The sequence below is a fragment of the Euphorbia lathyris genome, chromosome 7, assembly GCF_963576675.1.
Source record: "Euphorbia lathyris chromosome 7, ddEupLath1.1, whole genome shotgun sequence".
NCBI classification, from domain to species: Eukaryota; Viridiplantae; Streptophyta; class Magnoliopsida; order Malpighiales; family Euphorbiaceae; genus Euphorbia; species Euphorbia lathyris.
The window spans coordinates 79721824-79739459 of NC_088916.1; the positions used below are offsets into that span (position 1 = coordinate 79721824).

The following is a 17636-nucleotide window of genomic DNA, read 5'->3' on the forward strand; positions in this document are numbered from 1 at the left end:
GTTTGAATTTATATTTAACATTTGATCTAACTGGTTAGAATTTACTTAAGTTAATGTTGTAAAAAATATTAAGTGCTAGTCGTGCGGATATAATCTTCGAGGATTAATCAATGATTAACAGTGGTGGATCCAGGATTTGAGGGAGGGGGTCAAAACTCTATGTAAAAAATTTTTAAACTAATGTTTGTAGCCAAGAGCAAAAATACCCCTAACGTTTTTTACCCCTAACGTCTAAAATGGTGCAATTTTTTACTCCTAATGTTTGTAGCCAAGAGCAATTTTACCCCTAACGTTGATAAATTGGATCAATTTCAAACACTATTATAACATACAATCATTTTTTTCTTTATTTTGCACCAATTGCATATCAATTTGTTCTAAAAAAAATGATATAAAGTTTTTTTTGTAATTTAATAATAAAATTGGAAATTAATATTTATAAATTCGATAAATTTTTTGAATTTTTTGACCCCCTACATCCGCCACTGATGATTACTTAGGGATTAATCGGCTTTATATTTTTTACTTGTTAATCAACAAATTGTTATATAATTTCAATTAAAATATGTATTATATTATCTAAAAATAATAATATAAAAGTATTTAATATAGAAAAATATGTAAACATCAACATTTTCAACAACAATATCATTGAAACAAGTCAAGCAAATAAAATATAATGTTCACAAGTAATATAATTCATTAAAAGCTATAAAACAACATTCTTAACGTGTTAAACTATATAATGAAAACAAGTAGAAAACGTAACTAAACCAAAATAACTGAAAATAACAAACAAAATTCACGAATACCAATACAATAATATTCAAAAATGAATTATAATAAAATACAAAAACACTTTTATTCATCGAATCAGCATCTAGGCAGCTAAAAGTCGTCTATGGGCCAAAAAAGTCCAAAGAAACTGATTGGGGGAATCCACGAAAATTCATGATTTTAAACGCCTAGACTTAAGATTTGTTTCAAAAGAAGAGGAATAAAATAAATTAAGGAAAAAAAAAACAAATTTGTAATTTTATTTATTTTTATTTGATTATTAAAATAGTTTTGTTTTCCAAAAAAAAAATTGAATAAAAGATTTTTAGATAGACTTAACGGAGGAATAATTTTTAGATAGATTTAACGGGAGAGGATATAGCCATTAACGGTAAACAAAAATCAGTAATTAAAAAATTATTTATTTTAATTTAAAAATAAATTATTTAAAAAAAATTGAAAAAATTGAACCTGACGTGAATCGAACACGCAACCTTCTGATCTGGAGTCAGACGCGCTACCATTGCGCCACAGATCCGTTCATGTTCCTCAACGATAATTTAAATATACTAATAAACTTCAGAAGAAATTGCAACTTGGAAATGCGGCGGAAGGAGAGAGTGGCGCGGTGAGGAACGAAAGATGAGGCCTTTTGTTTAGAACAAGAGAAGCGAAGAGTAATCTTCGAAGCCCTAACTGGAGATTCTATCATACAAATTACAATGGTAATACTTCAATTATGCAATTGAATTTTGAACTCTTCCTCCTTGTTTTTCAGCGTGTAAAATTTCCATCCACAAAATGGCTGTACTTCAGTTTCACTCCTCGATTCAGGTAACCGAGTTCTTCCCATCTCCTTCTGTATTTCAAATGCTGTCTCTCGTCGTTTTTGATGTTCTAATTTGATTGTAGCCATCAATTTGGATTTTGAATCACCGAGTTTCCCCAAATTTTGCTGGGGTTAGGCGAGAACTTATGGTATCTCATGCTCTACTGAAGTGGAATCGATTGAAACCTAATCCAATTTTCCAATTGAGAGCCGTCGGTAGTTCAGAAGACGGGTCGAGTCCTCAAGATGAGGTGGTGAAGGGCTGCAGAGATGCTATGGTGGAATTCAAACACTCTATTGAGAAATTGCAAGGAATGGTTTCCACACTCCCTCCTGTTGTTTTTGTGGTAATGTGTTTGGCTTCTTTTCTTGCATATGAAGTTTAGGGCTCTCAATTTCTGACACGAAAACAGGATTTAGAGAGACAACACTGTTTGATTCAACTCCTTTGACATGATTATCATTTTTGTTGATTATGACACGGGAATTCGTTTTGATACCTTTAGTTTCTTGTTGTTATGTTAGATGAGAAGACAAGGTGGAAATGGTGTTGTGATTTGGTTGTGTTTTGCAACTGCATTTCTGGTTATTGCTGTGAGAATGTTCATGGCAAGGAAGACAAGACAAAGTCGCCCTGGCACGGTTGCGGATCTTGTAAGACGTGGGCAACTAAGATCTGATAGAAGAGGCATGTATGATTTCATTCCCTAATTGTTTGTATTAGTTGTAGCTTATAATTCTTGTGCATAGTTATCAAAGGCTCTTGGCTCCAGGCATGTCTCATGAGAAGCCTAAAGGCGGGTTACGTTCAAGAGACGGGAGACGCGGACCTGAATGTGCCTTTATGAGCTTGGCGTGCCTAGGCGCAAATTAAGATGCTATACAGTGTTCTTTAGTTCTTTCCTATTTGTATGATCTTCAACTGAATTTAAATTAAAATAGAAAGAAATAACTAAGAAAGGAAAGAAGATTTAGTTGGCAGAAATATTGCAAAGAACAACACGGGAAAAGGTTGCTCCATTTTGAAAAGTTTAGAAGTATCGCAAAAGGCGACTTTATTCTTGATGAAAAATAGTTATTAGACAATTAGTTAATTAACTTAAGATTTGGTTGAACTTTATTCTTTAGATTTAGAATTTTTTTTACGGATTATGATTATGGAAGAGTAAGTAGTTGTTTCGAATTTATTTCATACATTTTATGATTAAGATTATGGATAATTTGATATGATATTTATTGCATTTTAGAAATGTTAATTGTTGTTATTTATGATTTTGTATATTATTTTTCTTTAGTATGCCTTGTGAACGTTCAGGCGCACGCCTCCGCGTTGTGCTTAGGCTAGTAAGTGAATCCTACAAAGAAAAGGATTATACTTTTAGACCTATATATGCAAAGATATACATATGTGCAAGCTTTTCGGTGTAATCAGGTCTCGTGGAATTTGAAAGTTAGAGACTTAGGTAAAGGATGATATTTCCTTACTGTCGTACCAACTTGTCAATTACTAATGAATTATGTTATGCATTACTCCTCGCCTGTGGATGTGAACAAATTAGCCGAGTCATGTAAATCTCTTGTTCTTGTGATCGAATAGCGTAAATCTCTTGTTCTTGTGATTGTATGTCCAGTTTCTTGTTCCAAATGTGATAATCAACAACCGATCCGATTCTTAACAGTTTTCTAATCCACTTATTCAATCTGTCTGTTGTTACGCACAGCTCAACGCCTCTCAAATATGAGGATCCATTCAACAATCCAATGGTAAAACTTGGCAAGAGCAATTCCACAGTGGAAATGTGTGGAAAGGTTTATAAGTTGGCGCCGGTTACTCTAACGAAAGAGGAACAAGCTATCCATAAGAAGAGGAGGTCGCGAGCTTATCAATGGAAGAGACCGACTATATTCCTTAAAGAAGGAGATTCTATCCCGGCAGATGTTGATCCTGATACAGTCAGATGGATTCCTGCAAATCACCCATTTGCTACTACTTCCAGTGACATTGATGAAGACTTGGCACAAACTAATGTTTATCAGAAACATGGTGTTCCTTTCCGTATTAGAGCTGAGCACGAGGCGCTGCAGCGGAAGTTGGAAGCTTTGCAAAATGTAAGTGCTTTTAACATTCAATTTAGCACTTGACAAATCTTGCAATTGAAAACTTGAGCCTCAAAGTAGAGCTTGTATGAAGATATTGAGACATTTGCGGTCAATCCCGAAATTTTCTCTATTTATGGTGGATTTGAAATTGAAACTATTTCCGGTTTTCTGGTGTTTTTGGTTCACTCCGCCAGTCATAATGGCGTGCCAAAGATTTTTGTTAGACATTCAAAGCAGTCCGCTTGTTAGAGTGGATTTGAAACTTTTTCTGGTTTTGTAGTGTTTGTGGTTCACTCCGCCAGTCACAACGGCTGCCAAATATTTTTGTGAGACATTCAAAGTAGTCCGTTTGTCTAACAGGCGGACTGCTTTCTCTGATGCGTGGCAGAGGTAGCCTGGTGGCAATAGTTGCTCAAAGCTGGATAAACTCAATCTTGTCACCAGCTGCCTTTCCGACAGGCGGACTGCTTTAATGTTTGACAAAAATCTTTGGCATGCCATCATTGACTGACGGAGTGGACTAAAAACACCACAAAACCGTAAATAGTTTGAAATCCACCATAAATACAGAAATAGGGATTGACTGCAAATGTGTCAATACCCTGCCTTGTGCGGATTTACCTGTAAAATCCTGTTCTAGGACAGTATAAAATGAATTTGTTTATGAAGGGCATAACGAATAAAATCGCGAAACTATTAGTTCTGTTGTTGAATAGAAATAAGGAATGTCAGCATTTCCTAATAAATGATAATGAGATTGCATTTTACCTATTTCTGAACTATGCCACATTAAGGGTGTCAATTTGTGTAAGTGGGTCGTGTTCATGTCATGTGAATTATCGATTTAGACTCAAATGAGTCAAGGCAGACCCAACCTAAAAAAATTCGTGTCATTATCATGTCAGTCAAGCCTATCGAGTTCGGTCGTCCTCGTATTGTTTTGTGAGTCACGTGTAATTTTACTAACTCTGTTAACGGTGACAATTAAAAATATAAAAGGATACAGACCATCCAAAATTTTGATCTAAAATCTGCCTTATAAACCCTAACTAATATCATATTGGGTTCGTATATTCACAGATCACGTGTAATTTTACTATCTTTATTAAGAATGACATAGGAAAATTCTATTCTCATTCGTGGATGATAGTTGTAATTTTATTACCTATGTTAAAGAGACGTGTTAAATATTCATGTTATTTTTGAGTTAGCAGGTCAATCCAATCCAATCCATATATTTGCATATTAATTTCGTATCAACCCAAATACGAGTCATTACCTGTTTACTGATAAGATGCCGCACTAAATCCGTGTAGGGTTTGTGTCTATGTTGTTGGGTCCATATTCATGTTATAGCATGTCAATCCCAATCCAATCCATATATTTGCGTATCAACTCAAATATGACTCTCCATACATGTTCAATGAAACGATGATCCACTAAATCCGTGTTGGATATGTGTCGTGTAACAAAATCTCGGATTTATTGCTGTGTTTTGCAGGAAGAAAAACTGAATAAGTTAACCATTGATAGCAGCAGTGCTAAAGATTTTGAAAGATCATTCAAGTTAAATCAAAAATCAAGCGATCAAACAGGCGACACCAAGTCTTCCCGATCAGATTCTTCCCCGAATTCCATTAACAGCAGTAATTCATCTTCAGAAGAAACACAGAAACCATAAACTAGGTATTTTGCATTTGAAATTACTTGTATCATCTATCAATATATGATCATATGTTTTGTATTGAACTGAACTCTGGATTTTTGACAGTGGAGTTTAGAGATTTCACCTTCCAATTTAGCTTGGTATAGTTACTCAGTTGTAAAAACTTTAGGTTCAGTAAATATGATGATAAGTTGCTCGTGTATTTCGTTGCCTAATACATCTGTTTTCGCCTTCGGTACTTGGCCCAAAACTTCAACTGCCTCTCTGAACTTTCAAAAGTTTCAAATGACCTCTTATTGTTGTTCTGTTGCGATCGATAACCTCCTATTTCCCAGTAGAATTATTCGGATGTAGAAAATGGGAGACACGCTCCCTGACATGTCAAAGTGCTCGTCACCTGTCAAAAAGGAAATGAAAAATAGATATAATTGGAAACTGTGGAAAGTTCACGGAGCAGTTGAAGTTTTGAGGTTATTGAATACAATTGGACAAGAATAGATGTTATTGTTCATGTTTGGTATAGTTACTCAGTTGTAAAACTTGAGGTTCAGTGAATACGATGATAAGTTGCTTGTGTATTTTGTTGCCTAATACGTCTATCGGCTTCTGTACTTGGCTCAAAACTTCAACGGTCTCTCTGAACTTTCAAAGTTTCAAATGATCCTCTACTGTTATCCAATTGCATTTGATAATTCTCTATTTCTCAATAGAATTTATTGGATATAGAAAATGGGAAGCACGCTCTGTCACGTGTCAAGGTGCTCTCCATGTGTCAAAAGAAATTAGACAAATAATTAGAAACTTTTAAAAGTTCACGGATAGTTGAAGTTTTGGGGTTATTGTCAAGAATAGAGGCTATTAAATGCATTTGGAGAAGAATAGTGGGTTGTTGTGCAAGTGGACGAGAATATGGGTTATTGAATGCAATTGAACAAGAATAACGACTATTTGGAACTTTTGAAAGTTCAAGGAGTCGGTTGAAGTTTTGGCAAGTACTACTGGCAACCGATGTATTAAGCCTATTTTGTTCTTCCGGAACTGTCATGCATGTTAACATTCTACTTTCGGCATTTATTTTAGAGTCGATACATCACGGCTTCCTGAACTTGGTCAGAAAAATAGAGTGTCCCTTGAATTTTAAGGTTGTTTCGTTATCTTTTTGAACTCATTTAAAATGACATATTAGACGTTTAAATTGATTCATTGATCCTTCTGAAGTGGTTTAGATGATTTATTAGCCGTAATACACGTGTTAATGTGTCTAAATCTTTTTTGTTCTGCCATGTGGAATTAGAGGGAGTTAATGAGACATCATAAACAAGTTTAGAGGGTTAACGAGACACTCTTAAAATTTAGGGAATCAATCAGCTTTTAATTTGAATCGAGGGTCAAAATAGAACAGATGCCAAAGTTAATTCCGAATCGAATTTTACCAATTTATTCCGAATCATTCGTTCTAAATTTGATAATATTTGACAAATTAGTATCGATTTTTGTGACAAAACTAACAATCTCAGGTTGGGGGTGGATTTGTTCATGAATTGGACTAGGTCGGGTCGGGTCTAGTCTAATAGGGTTAATATTTAACTATCTTGTTCAAATCTAGTTCAGATTATATTCATAATTGTCTCGGATTGAACCGGATCAGATTTAAAAAACTTATTATTAAATCCAACTAGTATATTTATATTAAAAAAAGAAAATAAAAGAAAATTAGATTATTATTATGAACAATAAAAATGTAGCAAATTAAAATTGGTAAAAAGCATCTTGAGCTGTCTGATTTTTTATCTTTTGGTCTAAATATTTTATTTTCGATCACATTAAGTTTGTAATCACTATAAAAAAAAGTCGGCGTTGAATATAAAATTCAGTTAATAAACTGTTATATTTCAAATTTTTTAAATTTTAACACTGTAAAAATCTTATTTTGATTTATAAAAATATGATTTTAAACACATATATGGTTAACCATTTTGTAAAGAAAGAAGGACCAAATTTTCCCATTACGTTTAAATGGTACAATTTTACACTTAAAGTTGCCAAGCAATTTACCCCTACACAACAAAAAATTTTGAACTAACTGATTAAATAGTTATTCGACTATCACATCGGATCTTTTAAACAAGTTTGTCGATAAAAAAAACAGTTAGGTGTATTTTGACGGGTTGTGTATAACTGTTTTAATAACATAATAAGCATTTTATCCAGTTTTTTTTATTATTATTAACTTGTATCTAACAGACTTAAATATTATCATTTCGGCAGGTTATTTGCAACTGTGTTAGTAACAGAATAAATTAGACATAATTGATGTTTGAGATGTCTGGTGTGATAATTAATTACCGAGTTAAATAACAGTATAACAATATGTTTAAACCCTCCACTTCAATTGGTATTTTTTCACGAAAAGCAAACATGATCTGTTAGGCATGGGTAAAATTATCCTTGCTTGACAACGTTAGGGTAAAATTGCATCATTTTATACGTTAAGAATAAATTTGCACTTCTCCCAAAACATTAGAAGCAAATCTGCACCTTATGCCTTTTTTAAATGAATTAAATGTTCACACGTGACTAATTTAGCAAATAATAGTTTCATATTGCCAAAAAATAAATGATTATGTATGCTATAAAAGATCAAGAGTTTAATACATCAAAAAAATGAAAGATCACAAAATGCATTTTGTCATTAAAATTTAATTAATCGATTAAAAAAGCTCAACGAACATAATATTAAATAAACAATAAATATTTAACAAAATAATAAAAAATCAAATTTAGGTAAGAAAAATTATATAACATATGGGGTCAAGTTCGTGGCTTTAAACAAACTTCAAGCCCAATCCATTTTATATACGAATCCTACTAAGCCGGGCTAAATGTCAAATAAAATTATCCAAATCCAATCCACGAAGGACGGGTTTAGACGGACTAGGTCTATGAACAGGTCTAGCTAGGACTGCGAAAATAGGCCAACCCCGTATGAGCTGGGTTTAAATTTTTATTTGTCCTAGCCAAAGTCAAAACGATGGGTTGGGGTTGGGCAAAAGAAAAAAAAAACATAATACATCCTCGGTCTTTCAAGTTATCCAAAAACTGCAATTAACCCATAAACTTTAAAACATTTCAACTAATCTCTTCAACTTATTTATTTCGTGACAAATAACCTCTCAAATGTCACATGACATCGCGTGATATGATAGTAATAGATCAGTTGCAGCATTTTGAAGTTCTAATCACGCGTTGTCATATGACATTTGAAGGTTATTTGTTTCCAAAGCAAATTGAGAGGGTTAGTTGTAAACGTTTTGAAAATATATTATTCCAAAAAGAAAAAATGCTCAACCCACTACATTCGAGTGTATTTTTCGATGGCCGAGAGTGCGACGATATCCTTGCACCCCTTGTCTCCACCCCTAAATTTGACCTAAGAAATCAATTCTAAGATCTCATTAAATGAGTTGATATCTAAAATTCAATTTCGACTAAAATGATCCGACCTGTACTCGTAACTTCTTTTAATTTATTCAGTAAAGGGTTAAGATGCAAAAATACCCCTAACGTTTTGGGTTAGGAGCAATTTTACCCCTAACGTCTAAAATGGTGCAATTTTACCCCTAACGTATGTAGCCAAGACCAATTTTACCCTTAATGTTGATAAATTGGGTCAATTTCAGAAATAATTCATCAAACTGTCTTCTCGGTCATGAATCTTATCATTTACACTTCACATGTGCGTCATTTTATCAGTAACAAATCATAAACATATGTTGGAATGTGAAAAAAAATAAAAAAATATAAAAAAATATACTATCTTTTGTACGAATTAGACAAAAAAAATTCAAAAATTCACCGAATTTATAAATATTAATCTCCAATTCTATTATTAAATTACAAAAAACATGAAATCTTTTTTTTAGAATGAATTGATATGCAATTGGTGCAAAATAATGAACAAAAATATCTGTGTTTTATAATAGTGTCTGAAATTGACCCAAATTACCAACGTTAGAGGTAAAATTGCTCTTGACTACAAACGTTAGGGGCAAAATTGCACCATTTTAGACGTTAGGGGTAAAATTGTACCCAAAACATTAGGGGTATTTTTGCACCTTAAACCCTTCAGTAAATTAGGGATAGAGTGCAAAAATACTCACACCAATTTTACCTAAAATGATGCAATTTTACCCCTAACGTTGGCAATCAAAAGCAATTTTACCCTAACGTTATCAAGTTGGATCAATGTGAGAAATAATCCATCAAACTATCTTCTCGATCATGAATCTTGGTAAAATTGCTCCCGACTGTAAAAAAAAAAAAAAAAATTAGGAATATTTTTGCACCTTATCCCAGTAAATTATTTTTAGGTTAATTTGTCATTTGGATTATAAGCAATCACGTTGTTAGTTTATCTTACATCAAATAACAAAACATTATCTGAATCAACTAAATTTTATTGTACTATCATGGAAAATTTTGAAGAAAATAAAAAATAATGGTAATATGAGATATTAGTTCTCAATTTAATCACAAACACAAATTTCTAAACACAAGTTGGATGAGATCTTTTTAGCAGCTCAAACTGCAACAAATCGACGGAGAAAATCCGTCCATAGCTAATTCTTGGCAGCAGCAGCAGCTTGCCTAGCACCAACAGCGAAGAACTCAAGGCAAGCCTTTCGTTTCGGGCCTGATTACTGATTCTTGGCAGCAGCAGCAGCTTGCCTAGCACCAGTAATGACTTCGAGGTTTCGGGCCCGATTACTGATTCTTGGCAGCAGCAGCTTGCCTAGCACCAACAGCGAAGAATTCGGTAATGACTTCGAGAGGCATGCCTTTGGTTTCAGGGACTTTCAAGAAGACGAAAACCCAAGAAATCGAACACATGACAACGAAAATGATACAAAGACCCTCTAATCCGATCGAAGTTAGCAGTACCGGTACTGCATAGGTAACAATGATATCTGAAATCCAGTAGACTAAGGCGCATATGGCAATGCAGAGACCGCGGACCCTTGTAGGGAAGATTTCGGAACATAGGATGTTTGGAATTGGCCCGTAAGCCATCACGAAACAGCAGAAGTAGATGACAACACACGTCGTTGAGATTGCTGCATTAGCTACGGAGCCTAAGTCCAAAGCTATGCCAATTATTAGAATCAGAAGAGATGCTATAAGCACCGGGATTGTTGTGAGTAGCAGTGACCTGAAAGAAACGAAAACGGAGTTAGAAAGTCGTACTTTTTCAACCGAAACGACTGCAGAACTTAACGTAAAATAGTAAAATAGAAATCACCTTCTGCCCGCGATATCCATAAGCCTCATGCCTACTGCTATACAAGGAAGCATCAGGAATGTTGTCAATAAACTAAGAAGGAACGACGCGGATTCTGTATCAAGGCCGAGATTCACGAGAAGAACTTCGACTCCTGCCTCTTCGAGAATTTGAGGAGTGTAGTAGAGTATACCGCCTATACCGGAGAACTGCAAGAAAGAAGAATTAGAACACGTTTCGTGCTATTTTCGATCTAATTGGAAGCATATAAAGGGCGGCCCGGTGCACTGCGCTTCCCCGCTAAGCGAGGGTCCGGGGAGGGGTCCCACCACAATGGTGTATTGGGGGCAAGCCTTCCGACCGCTCCTAAGACTCGAACCCGTGACCTCTCGGTCACACGACAACAACATTTACCGTTGCGCCAAGGCTCGCTCCTAATTGGAAGCATATGCAGAAGAAAAATAGTTCTCTCTGTTCCATAATATTTGTCTTTTAAGGTTAAGGCACAAGAATTAAGAAATGCAATTAATGTTAACTAAAAGACTTTCTTACCCTTGTATTAATTGCATCCATTAATTAATTTTTATCTATTCCTAAAGTAAAAAGACAACTTAAATAGGGGTATATTTGGTAAAACATCAATTAATATACATTGATTGTATCAAAACGTCAAACATTATGAAACAAAAAGATTTTTCTAGAAAGACAAATATTATGGAACGGAGGGAGTATATAAGATGGCTAACCTGTTGAAGTAGCTGAATTCCGGCCCCGACAACCAACGCACTCTTAACTCCGGGATCGAGTAAAGCAGCCCAAACCGGACCCTTTTTGGCGGTTTCGGCAGGGTGAACCATTGCGGGTCCAACTGGATGCTGATCCAGAAGTTCTTTTGAATAAAGAGCAGGCTGACTTACTAGAGCAGCAGCTTGAATATAGTCACCTTCTGCGGGAATATCACCACCGACAAGTGAAATAAGTGACCCGCGACGAGATCCATGAGCTCCTTCTTCGTGCAAATAAACCCTTTTAAATCCTCCTTCCTTCTTTCCATCCTCACCGTCTTTCTCGGACCATTTCCACGCTAATTGCCACCCGCCGCCAATTCCTGTACTACCGACTGCCTCTCCAGTTCCTTGCATTAGGCTGCTGTGACGTCTCATGCTTATCATGCTACCGTGGGAAGGAGGAGGAGGCATATCCTTTTCCATGCTCGTAGTCTGCCGTGACATCAACGGACTATGCAAATTGTCGTCCGAGTCTCCTCCACCGGCTTCAGATTGGTAGTCATCGCCGTCCCTCTGTAGGCTCTCTTCATCCCATTGCTCGTGTTTACCATGCGGCTCTGCTGTACTAAACATGCTACCGAATGTCGGGAAAAGCATGCTTCGCATACTTCCCGTATCAGGTAACTTTTCATGAACACTACCAAAAAGCGTCACAAGGGGATCCATAAGCGGCACACTTTGGTTCACCATGCTTCCCTGGCGAGACGCAAGGCCAAGAGAACTCTGTCCGGTCACCGGTTTCGCCACCCACGAAAGCCCCGCTTCAGGTCCATATAGTTTGATCTTATCTTTCTCAGCAGTAGGTTCATGACCGTCGTCTAGCTCATCTGGCGGGCCTATTATATACTCTTCTATCGATGTTTCACCTCCGAACCCGAGACCTTCGACCAGTAACGCCATTTCACCTGTAGATCACGGTATCAGCTGAATTCTGCAGCGACATTTTGAAACATTTACTTAAGAAAAACAGAGAAACAAACCTGAAACGTCTTCCCTTCCGCGCAATCTCTGGAGAACCTGCTTTGCCTCGAGCATCTTCCCTTTACTGACAAGCCATCGAGGAGATTCGGGCAAATAAAATATTGTTAACACGAAATATAACAAAGAAGGTATCGAAAGAACCCCGAGCATCACCCTCCAACTCGGTGAGGGTGCCAATGACATCAAGAAAATCATACAATACGACAAGAACATGCCACCCGAACCGGTGAACTGAGGAAGTGTGTTCAATGTGCCCCGTATATCCGATGGAGCCGTCTCGGATATATAGACAGGAATAAGTGTAACAGCTAAGCCAATTGCGAATCCATCTAACAGCCTTGCTAGGCACAGAACGTATACATTCGGCGACCAGAACATTATCAATGCGCTGACAAAGTAAAGCACTGATGAGATTATTAGCATCGGACGGCGGCCGAGCCAATCTGATATTGCTCCTGAGCATGTTGTGATTGCGGTGGCTCCGATGAGTGACATAGCCACAACTAGACCTTCAACTGAAGTTTGCAAGTCTAGGTCCTTTTTTATGTACACAATGGCAGCTGAAAGCACGAGAATAACATAGTTAGTGAAGGCGTAAGGTGCGAGCGCGCACGCGCCTGAACGACACAAGACGCACTAAAGAAAAATAACGTATAAAATCATTCAGAACAACAATTAACATTTCTAAAACGCAACAAATAGTCGAATACTAAATCATATCCATTCATCCATAATCTTAATGGCGAACTCTATTGTAAGTTAATTAACTAATAGTCTAATAACTACTTTTCGTCAAGACTAAAGTCTCGATAGTCCATATTCATCACTCGTCAAAGTCATCACCAGCACTATCATCATCTTCAAGGTTCTCAATCGCATCCGATTCATCTACAAAGCGAGATTCTTCCACCTCATCTCTAAGAACTATACGAGTTCTTTCTCGAACACTAGAAGATCGTGGTTTAGCCTAGGCCTAGCACTCGAAGTAGAGGTATTCATGATATTTTTTCCTACTCTAGTTCGATAAACACTTTCTTCAACCAAGATTGATATAGATAGGCAACCGTTGAGATTGAAATAACCATTTTTTAACTTAGAACCCAAAAAATTGCGCCTCCGCAAGGCGCGTATCTCTTGAACAGGCTCCGCCTTTTGGCTTCTCAGGCGACATGCCTGGACACTAGCGCCTTTTACACGCCTTTGATAACTATGCTCTATAACTCAAAAAAGATTAAATTGCATACATTGGCATTGTGTTATCAAAAAACAAATAGACTATGTTACACGGAAACCGAAACAGAATCTGAAACGGAAATCAAGAAACATTATTTCTAAAAACATATAGCTAGGAAACCGTAATAGAAACTGAAAAAGACTAAATTGCGCCTCCGCAAGGCACAATAGTTCAAGATCCATTTCATATTAATATCTGACACATCCCCACACGTGAATGTCCACTAGGCTTGACACCTGCACAACACAGACCCATATCATAGATACAACCAATTGAACTAAAAGCTCGAGCTGAGCTGATAGTCAAAGATCTACTTCATATTAATATCTGACGCACTCCCATCCCACTGGCGAATACCTGGAGCTTTTAGTTCAATTGGTTCATGTCTAACTCAAAAAAAGATTAAATTGCATACATTGGCATTGTGCTATCAAAGAACAAATAGACTATGTTGCACGGGAACCGAAACAGAATCCGAAACAGAAACCAGGAAACATTATTTCTAAAAACATATAGCTAGGAAACAGTAATAGATACCGAAAAACACGAAACGCGGAAATGCTAACGAAGAAGTACCAGCAATAGTAGCATTATCCCATCCTTGCAAGAAGCTACCAACACAAGCAGCAATAGCTACAAAAACAGCTCCTTTCATCCTTAACCCAATGAATCAAAAAAACCCCAAATTAAAAAAAACCTGCAACAACAAAAGATGAACTCACTCAGATTAACCAAAATACACCTACTTCAGATCTAAATCAATCAATCAATCCCTCAATTAACACTGTAAATAACAGAAAAAACAAGATCTCTTTAGAAAAGAGAGAAATTTACAGAAAAAGAGAAATTTACAGAAAAGGAAGCAACTGAGTTTGATGAGTTTAATAGGATCTTCTTCCCCACCAACCCTTCAAAACTTTCACTACTCGGTCACTCGGAAGACTAACTCAGTTACTCAGATTGGGAAAAACCCAGAAGCAAATTAATCAACCATGGTAAGAAAACAAGTGGGGAAAGTTCAGAATGGAGCAAAACCCAAAAAAGATAGTATATTTATATGGCAGAGTTCAGAATTGAAGAATTTTTTATGATAAATTACTGAATTGTAAAATAATAATAATAAAAATTGGAACTTGCTGGACCAACCAAGCAATCATGTACGGATATTGTTTTTATTTTTAATTTTTTAATTTTTTTAATTTTTTCTGTGTTTTGTACCAATAATTGAGGGAGATTTGAGAGCCTCACAAGTCTCTGATCTATAATTCTTGTGTAAGAATCAGACATTTTACAAAGGGAAATTCTTTTTCTTTTTAAAGGAAATTTATATTAATTTGGGGATATTTTGGAATATGTAATCAAAGTTCTTCTTCTTGGAATATGCTATTGTTGCTAGATATTTATTTACGGCATTAGATTGTATCCTAACTAAAACTTCAAAATCAATTAGGAATCTAAACTATCAAAATCATCTATTAGGTCTCTGAATTAAGCAAAAATCATCAAGATTCTCATTTTATCCTAAAATTAGAAATTGTGACAATTTCATATAAACTGCAATAATCGGGTAAATTACACTCATGGCTACTGAACTTTACCCATTTTCACATTATGACCACTGAACTTCATTTCTTCCCGGTATGGTCACTGAACTTTACACTTTTTAACACCGATGGCCACTCAACGCCTCAAAACGACCGTTGACGGGTAAAAATAAAAAATCCAAAGCGTTAATAATATTCTAATGAACTTTAATTCTTGAAAATTCTCATTTTGAGATCATTTAAGTATTGTTTGGTTAAGAGAGAGAAAGAGAATTTTTAGAGAGAGAAATCTCCAAAAAATGTGATTTTGGAAAATAAAAAATATGGTTTCATGGTAAATGTCGTTCTGAACAACTTTAATTGTTGATTATTTTCATTTTGAGGTCGTTAACGGTCATTTTGAGAAGTTAGTTAAAATTGAGTGGCCACCGGTGTTAAAAAAATGTAAAGTTCAGTGCCCATACTGGAAAGAAATGAAGCTCAGTGGCTATAATGTGAAAATGGGTAAAGTTCAGTGGCCATGGATGTAATTTACCCTGCAATAATCTCTATGTTGGTTCAATTGAGTTCTCATTCTAAACAAAAATCTTCAATTAAGACCTCATTGAAAATCATTAGGTTGAACAGTTTATATGAAATAGTCACAATTTCCGATTTTAGTATAAGATGGGGACCCAATTAATGATTTTTGCTTAATTCAAAGACTTGATTGATGCTTTTAATAGTTTAAGGTCCTAATTGATTTTGAAGTCTTATTTTAGAAAGTCAAATGGATATTATGCCTTTATTTATCTAATATGAAATTGTTATATTGGGGTAATTGTTTTCCACCACGAATGAGATTCTTGTCTCGTCAAATCGGAATCCTAATAGAATCCTAGCTTGCTTCATCATTTTGGAAGGCTCGTATCATACGTGAGGTTGTAAATGAGTTAAGCTGTTCATGAGAAGTTTAGTGTGTGGTTCGATAACAGTTTGACGGTGTTCAGCTCGATTTATAAATAAACTGAGTTTGAGTACAGCGATATCCAACTCGAAACTTCAGGAGCATTATAGGTTCATGAACAAGTTTCATTATAGTGTTTGTGAACATTCTCGCGAGCAAGCTCGTTCCATTATAAAAAGAGGCTATGAAGTCGATTCTAGGTGGGGTGTGTTTCTCGTCGTTGTACCAAAAACAGTTTGAAGCACTGTGTACTATTGCTCTATCACGATCTATGATATTGAAGAAGCAATGCACTTCTAAATTGTAATGTTTAAATTAATTATGTTGAGATGTACTATTTTTTCTATGAATGAAACAATTATCCTTGTTCTCGGAAAAATAAAAACTACCAAGCCTTCCTATGAGAAACTAAAAATAAAAACAATCATGTTTGTTTCCAAGATTTTGAACCGAGCTTAAAGAAGTTAGAGTTCGACTCGTTAATGTCTCAAGTCGAGCTTTGACCGAACTGAGCTCCAATAATTTCCGACCTACCCAGTTCATTAATAACCCTAATCTTAATTAGAAGGGTTAAGGTGCAAAAATACCCCTAACGTTTTGAGTCAGGAGTAATTTTACCCTTAACGTCTAAAATGGTGCAATTTTACCCCTAACGTTGGAAGCCAATAGCAATTTTACCCCTAACGTTGATAAATTGGGTCAATTTCAGACACTATTATAAAACACAGATATTTTTGTTCATTATTCTGCACCAATTGCATAATAATTCGTTCTAAAAAAAGGATTTCATGTTTTTTATAATTTAATAATAGAATTTGAGATTAATATTTATAAATTCGGTGGATTTTTTGAATTTTTTTTGTCTAATCCGTACAAAAAGACAGTTTTTTTATATTTTTTTTTCACATCCCAACGAATGTTTGTGATTTGTTACTGATAAAATGACACGCGTATGAAGTGTAGATAACAAGATTCACGATCGAGAAAACAGTTTGATGAATTATTTCTCAAATTGACCCAATTTATTAACGTTAGGGGTAAAATTGCTCTTGGCTACTAACGTTAGGGGTAAAATTGCATCATTTTAGACGTTAGGGGTAAAATTGCTCCCGACCCAAAACGTTAGGGGTATTTTTGCACCTTAACCCCAATTAGAATAGAACCAGATTTTTTTAAGGACTCTAAAGATTATTTCTTTTAGAAGAAAAGTAATTTTTCATTCCTAAAAAAATAGTACATCTCGACATAAGTAATTAAAACAATACAATCCAAAATTATATTAGAGGAGTTTGAATCTGCCTCTTCAATATTATAGATGGTGATAGAGTAATAACAAACAGTACTTGAAGATGTTTTTGCCACAACAGCGGAAAACGCTCCACCTAGAATAGATTTCAGAGTCTTTTTCTCCAAGAATGACTTCATGATGTTTCAATGAGTCAGATCTATGTGATAGTAGTCTAAACTTTTCTGTCTTTCCATAAAGGAAAACA

At 35.4% G+C, this 17636-nt stretch overlaps 2 protein-coding genes and 1 non-coding gene across 4 annotated transcripts; 1 reads left to right on the forward strand and 2 right to left on the reverse strand.

The window, feature by feature from the left end:
* Nucleotides 1–1243: 1243 nt before the first annotated feature.
* On the reverse strand, nt 1244–1315 carry TRNAW-CCA (transfer RNA tryptophan (anticodon CCA)). Its single transcript has one exon. It is a non-coding gene; the product is annotated as a tRNA-Trp (tRNA).
* A 45-nt stretch (nt 1316–1360) lies between these two features.
* Nucleotides 1361–5587, forward strand: LOC136201242 (protein MULTIPLE CHLOROPLAST DIVISION SITE 1). The gene is made up of 6 exons (XM_065991866.1): nt 1361–1454; nt 1556–1611; nt 1690–1953; nt 2132–2298; nt 3328–3715; nt 5208–5587. Exons 2-6 carry the CDS (start codon nt 1579–1581, stop codon nt 5385–5387), a joined length of 1032 nt encoding a protein of 343 aa, XP_065847938.1. The 5' UTR covers nt 1361–1454; nt 1556–1578; the 3' UTR covers nt 5388–5587.
* Nucleotides 5588–9808: 4221 nt separating this feature from the next.
* Nucleotides 9809–14849, reverse strand: LOC136235229 (monosaccharide-sensing protein 2-like). Of its 2 annotated transcripts, none has more exons than XM_066024818.1 (6): nt 14488–14849; nt 14230–14350; nt 12419–12979; nt 11397–12343; nt 10672–10859; nt 9809–10581 (listed from the first exon to the last, which is right to left on the reverse strand). In XM_066024818.1, exons 2-6 carry the CDS (start codon nt 14306–14308, stop codon nt 10137–10139), a joined length of 2220 nt encoding a protein of 739 aa, XP_065880890.1. In that variant the 5' UTR covers nt 14309–14350; nt 14488–14849; the 3' UTR covers nt 9809–10136. The 2 variants fall into 2 exon arrangements, with proteins under 2 accessions (XP_065880890.1, XP_065880889.1); XM_066024817.1 differs by having other exon boundaries at nt 14506–14848.
* Nucleotides 14850–17636: the final 2787 nt, after the last annotated feature.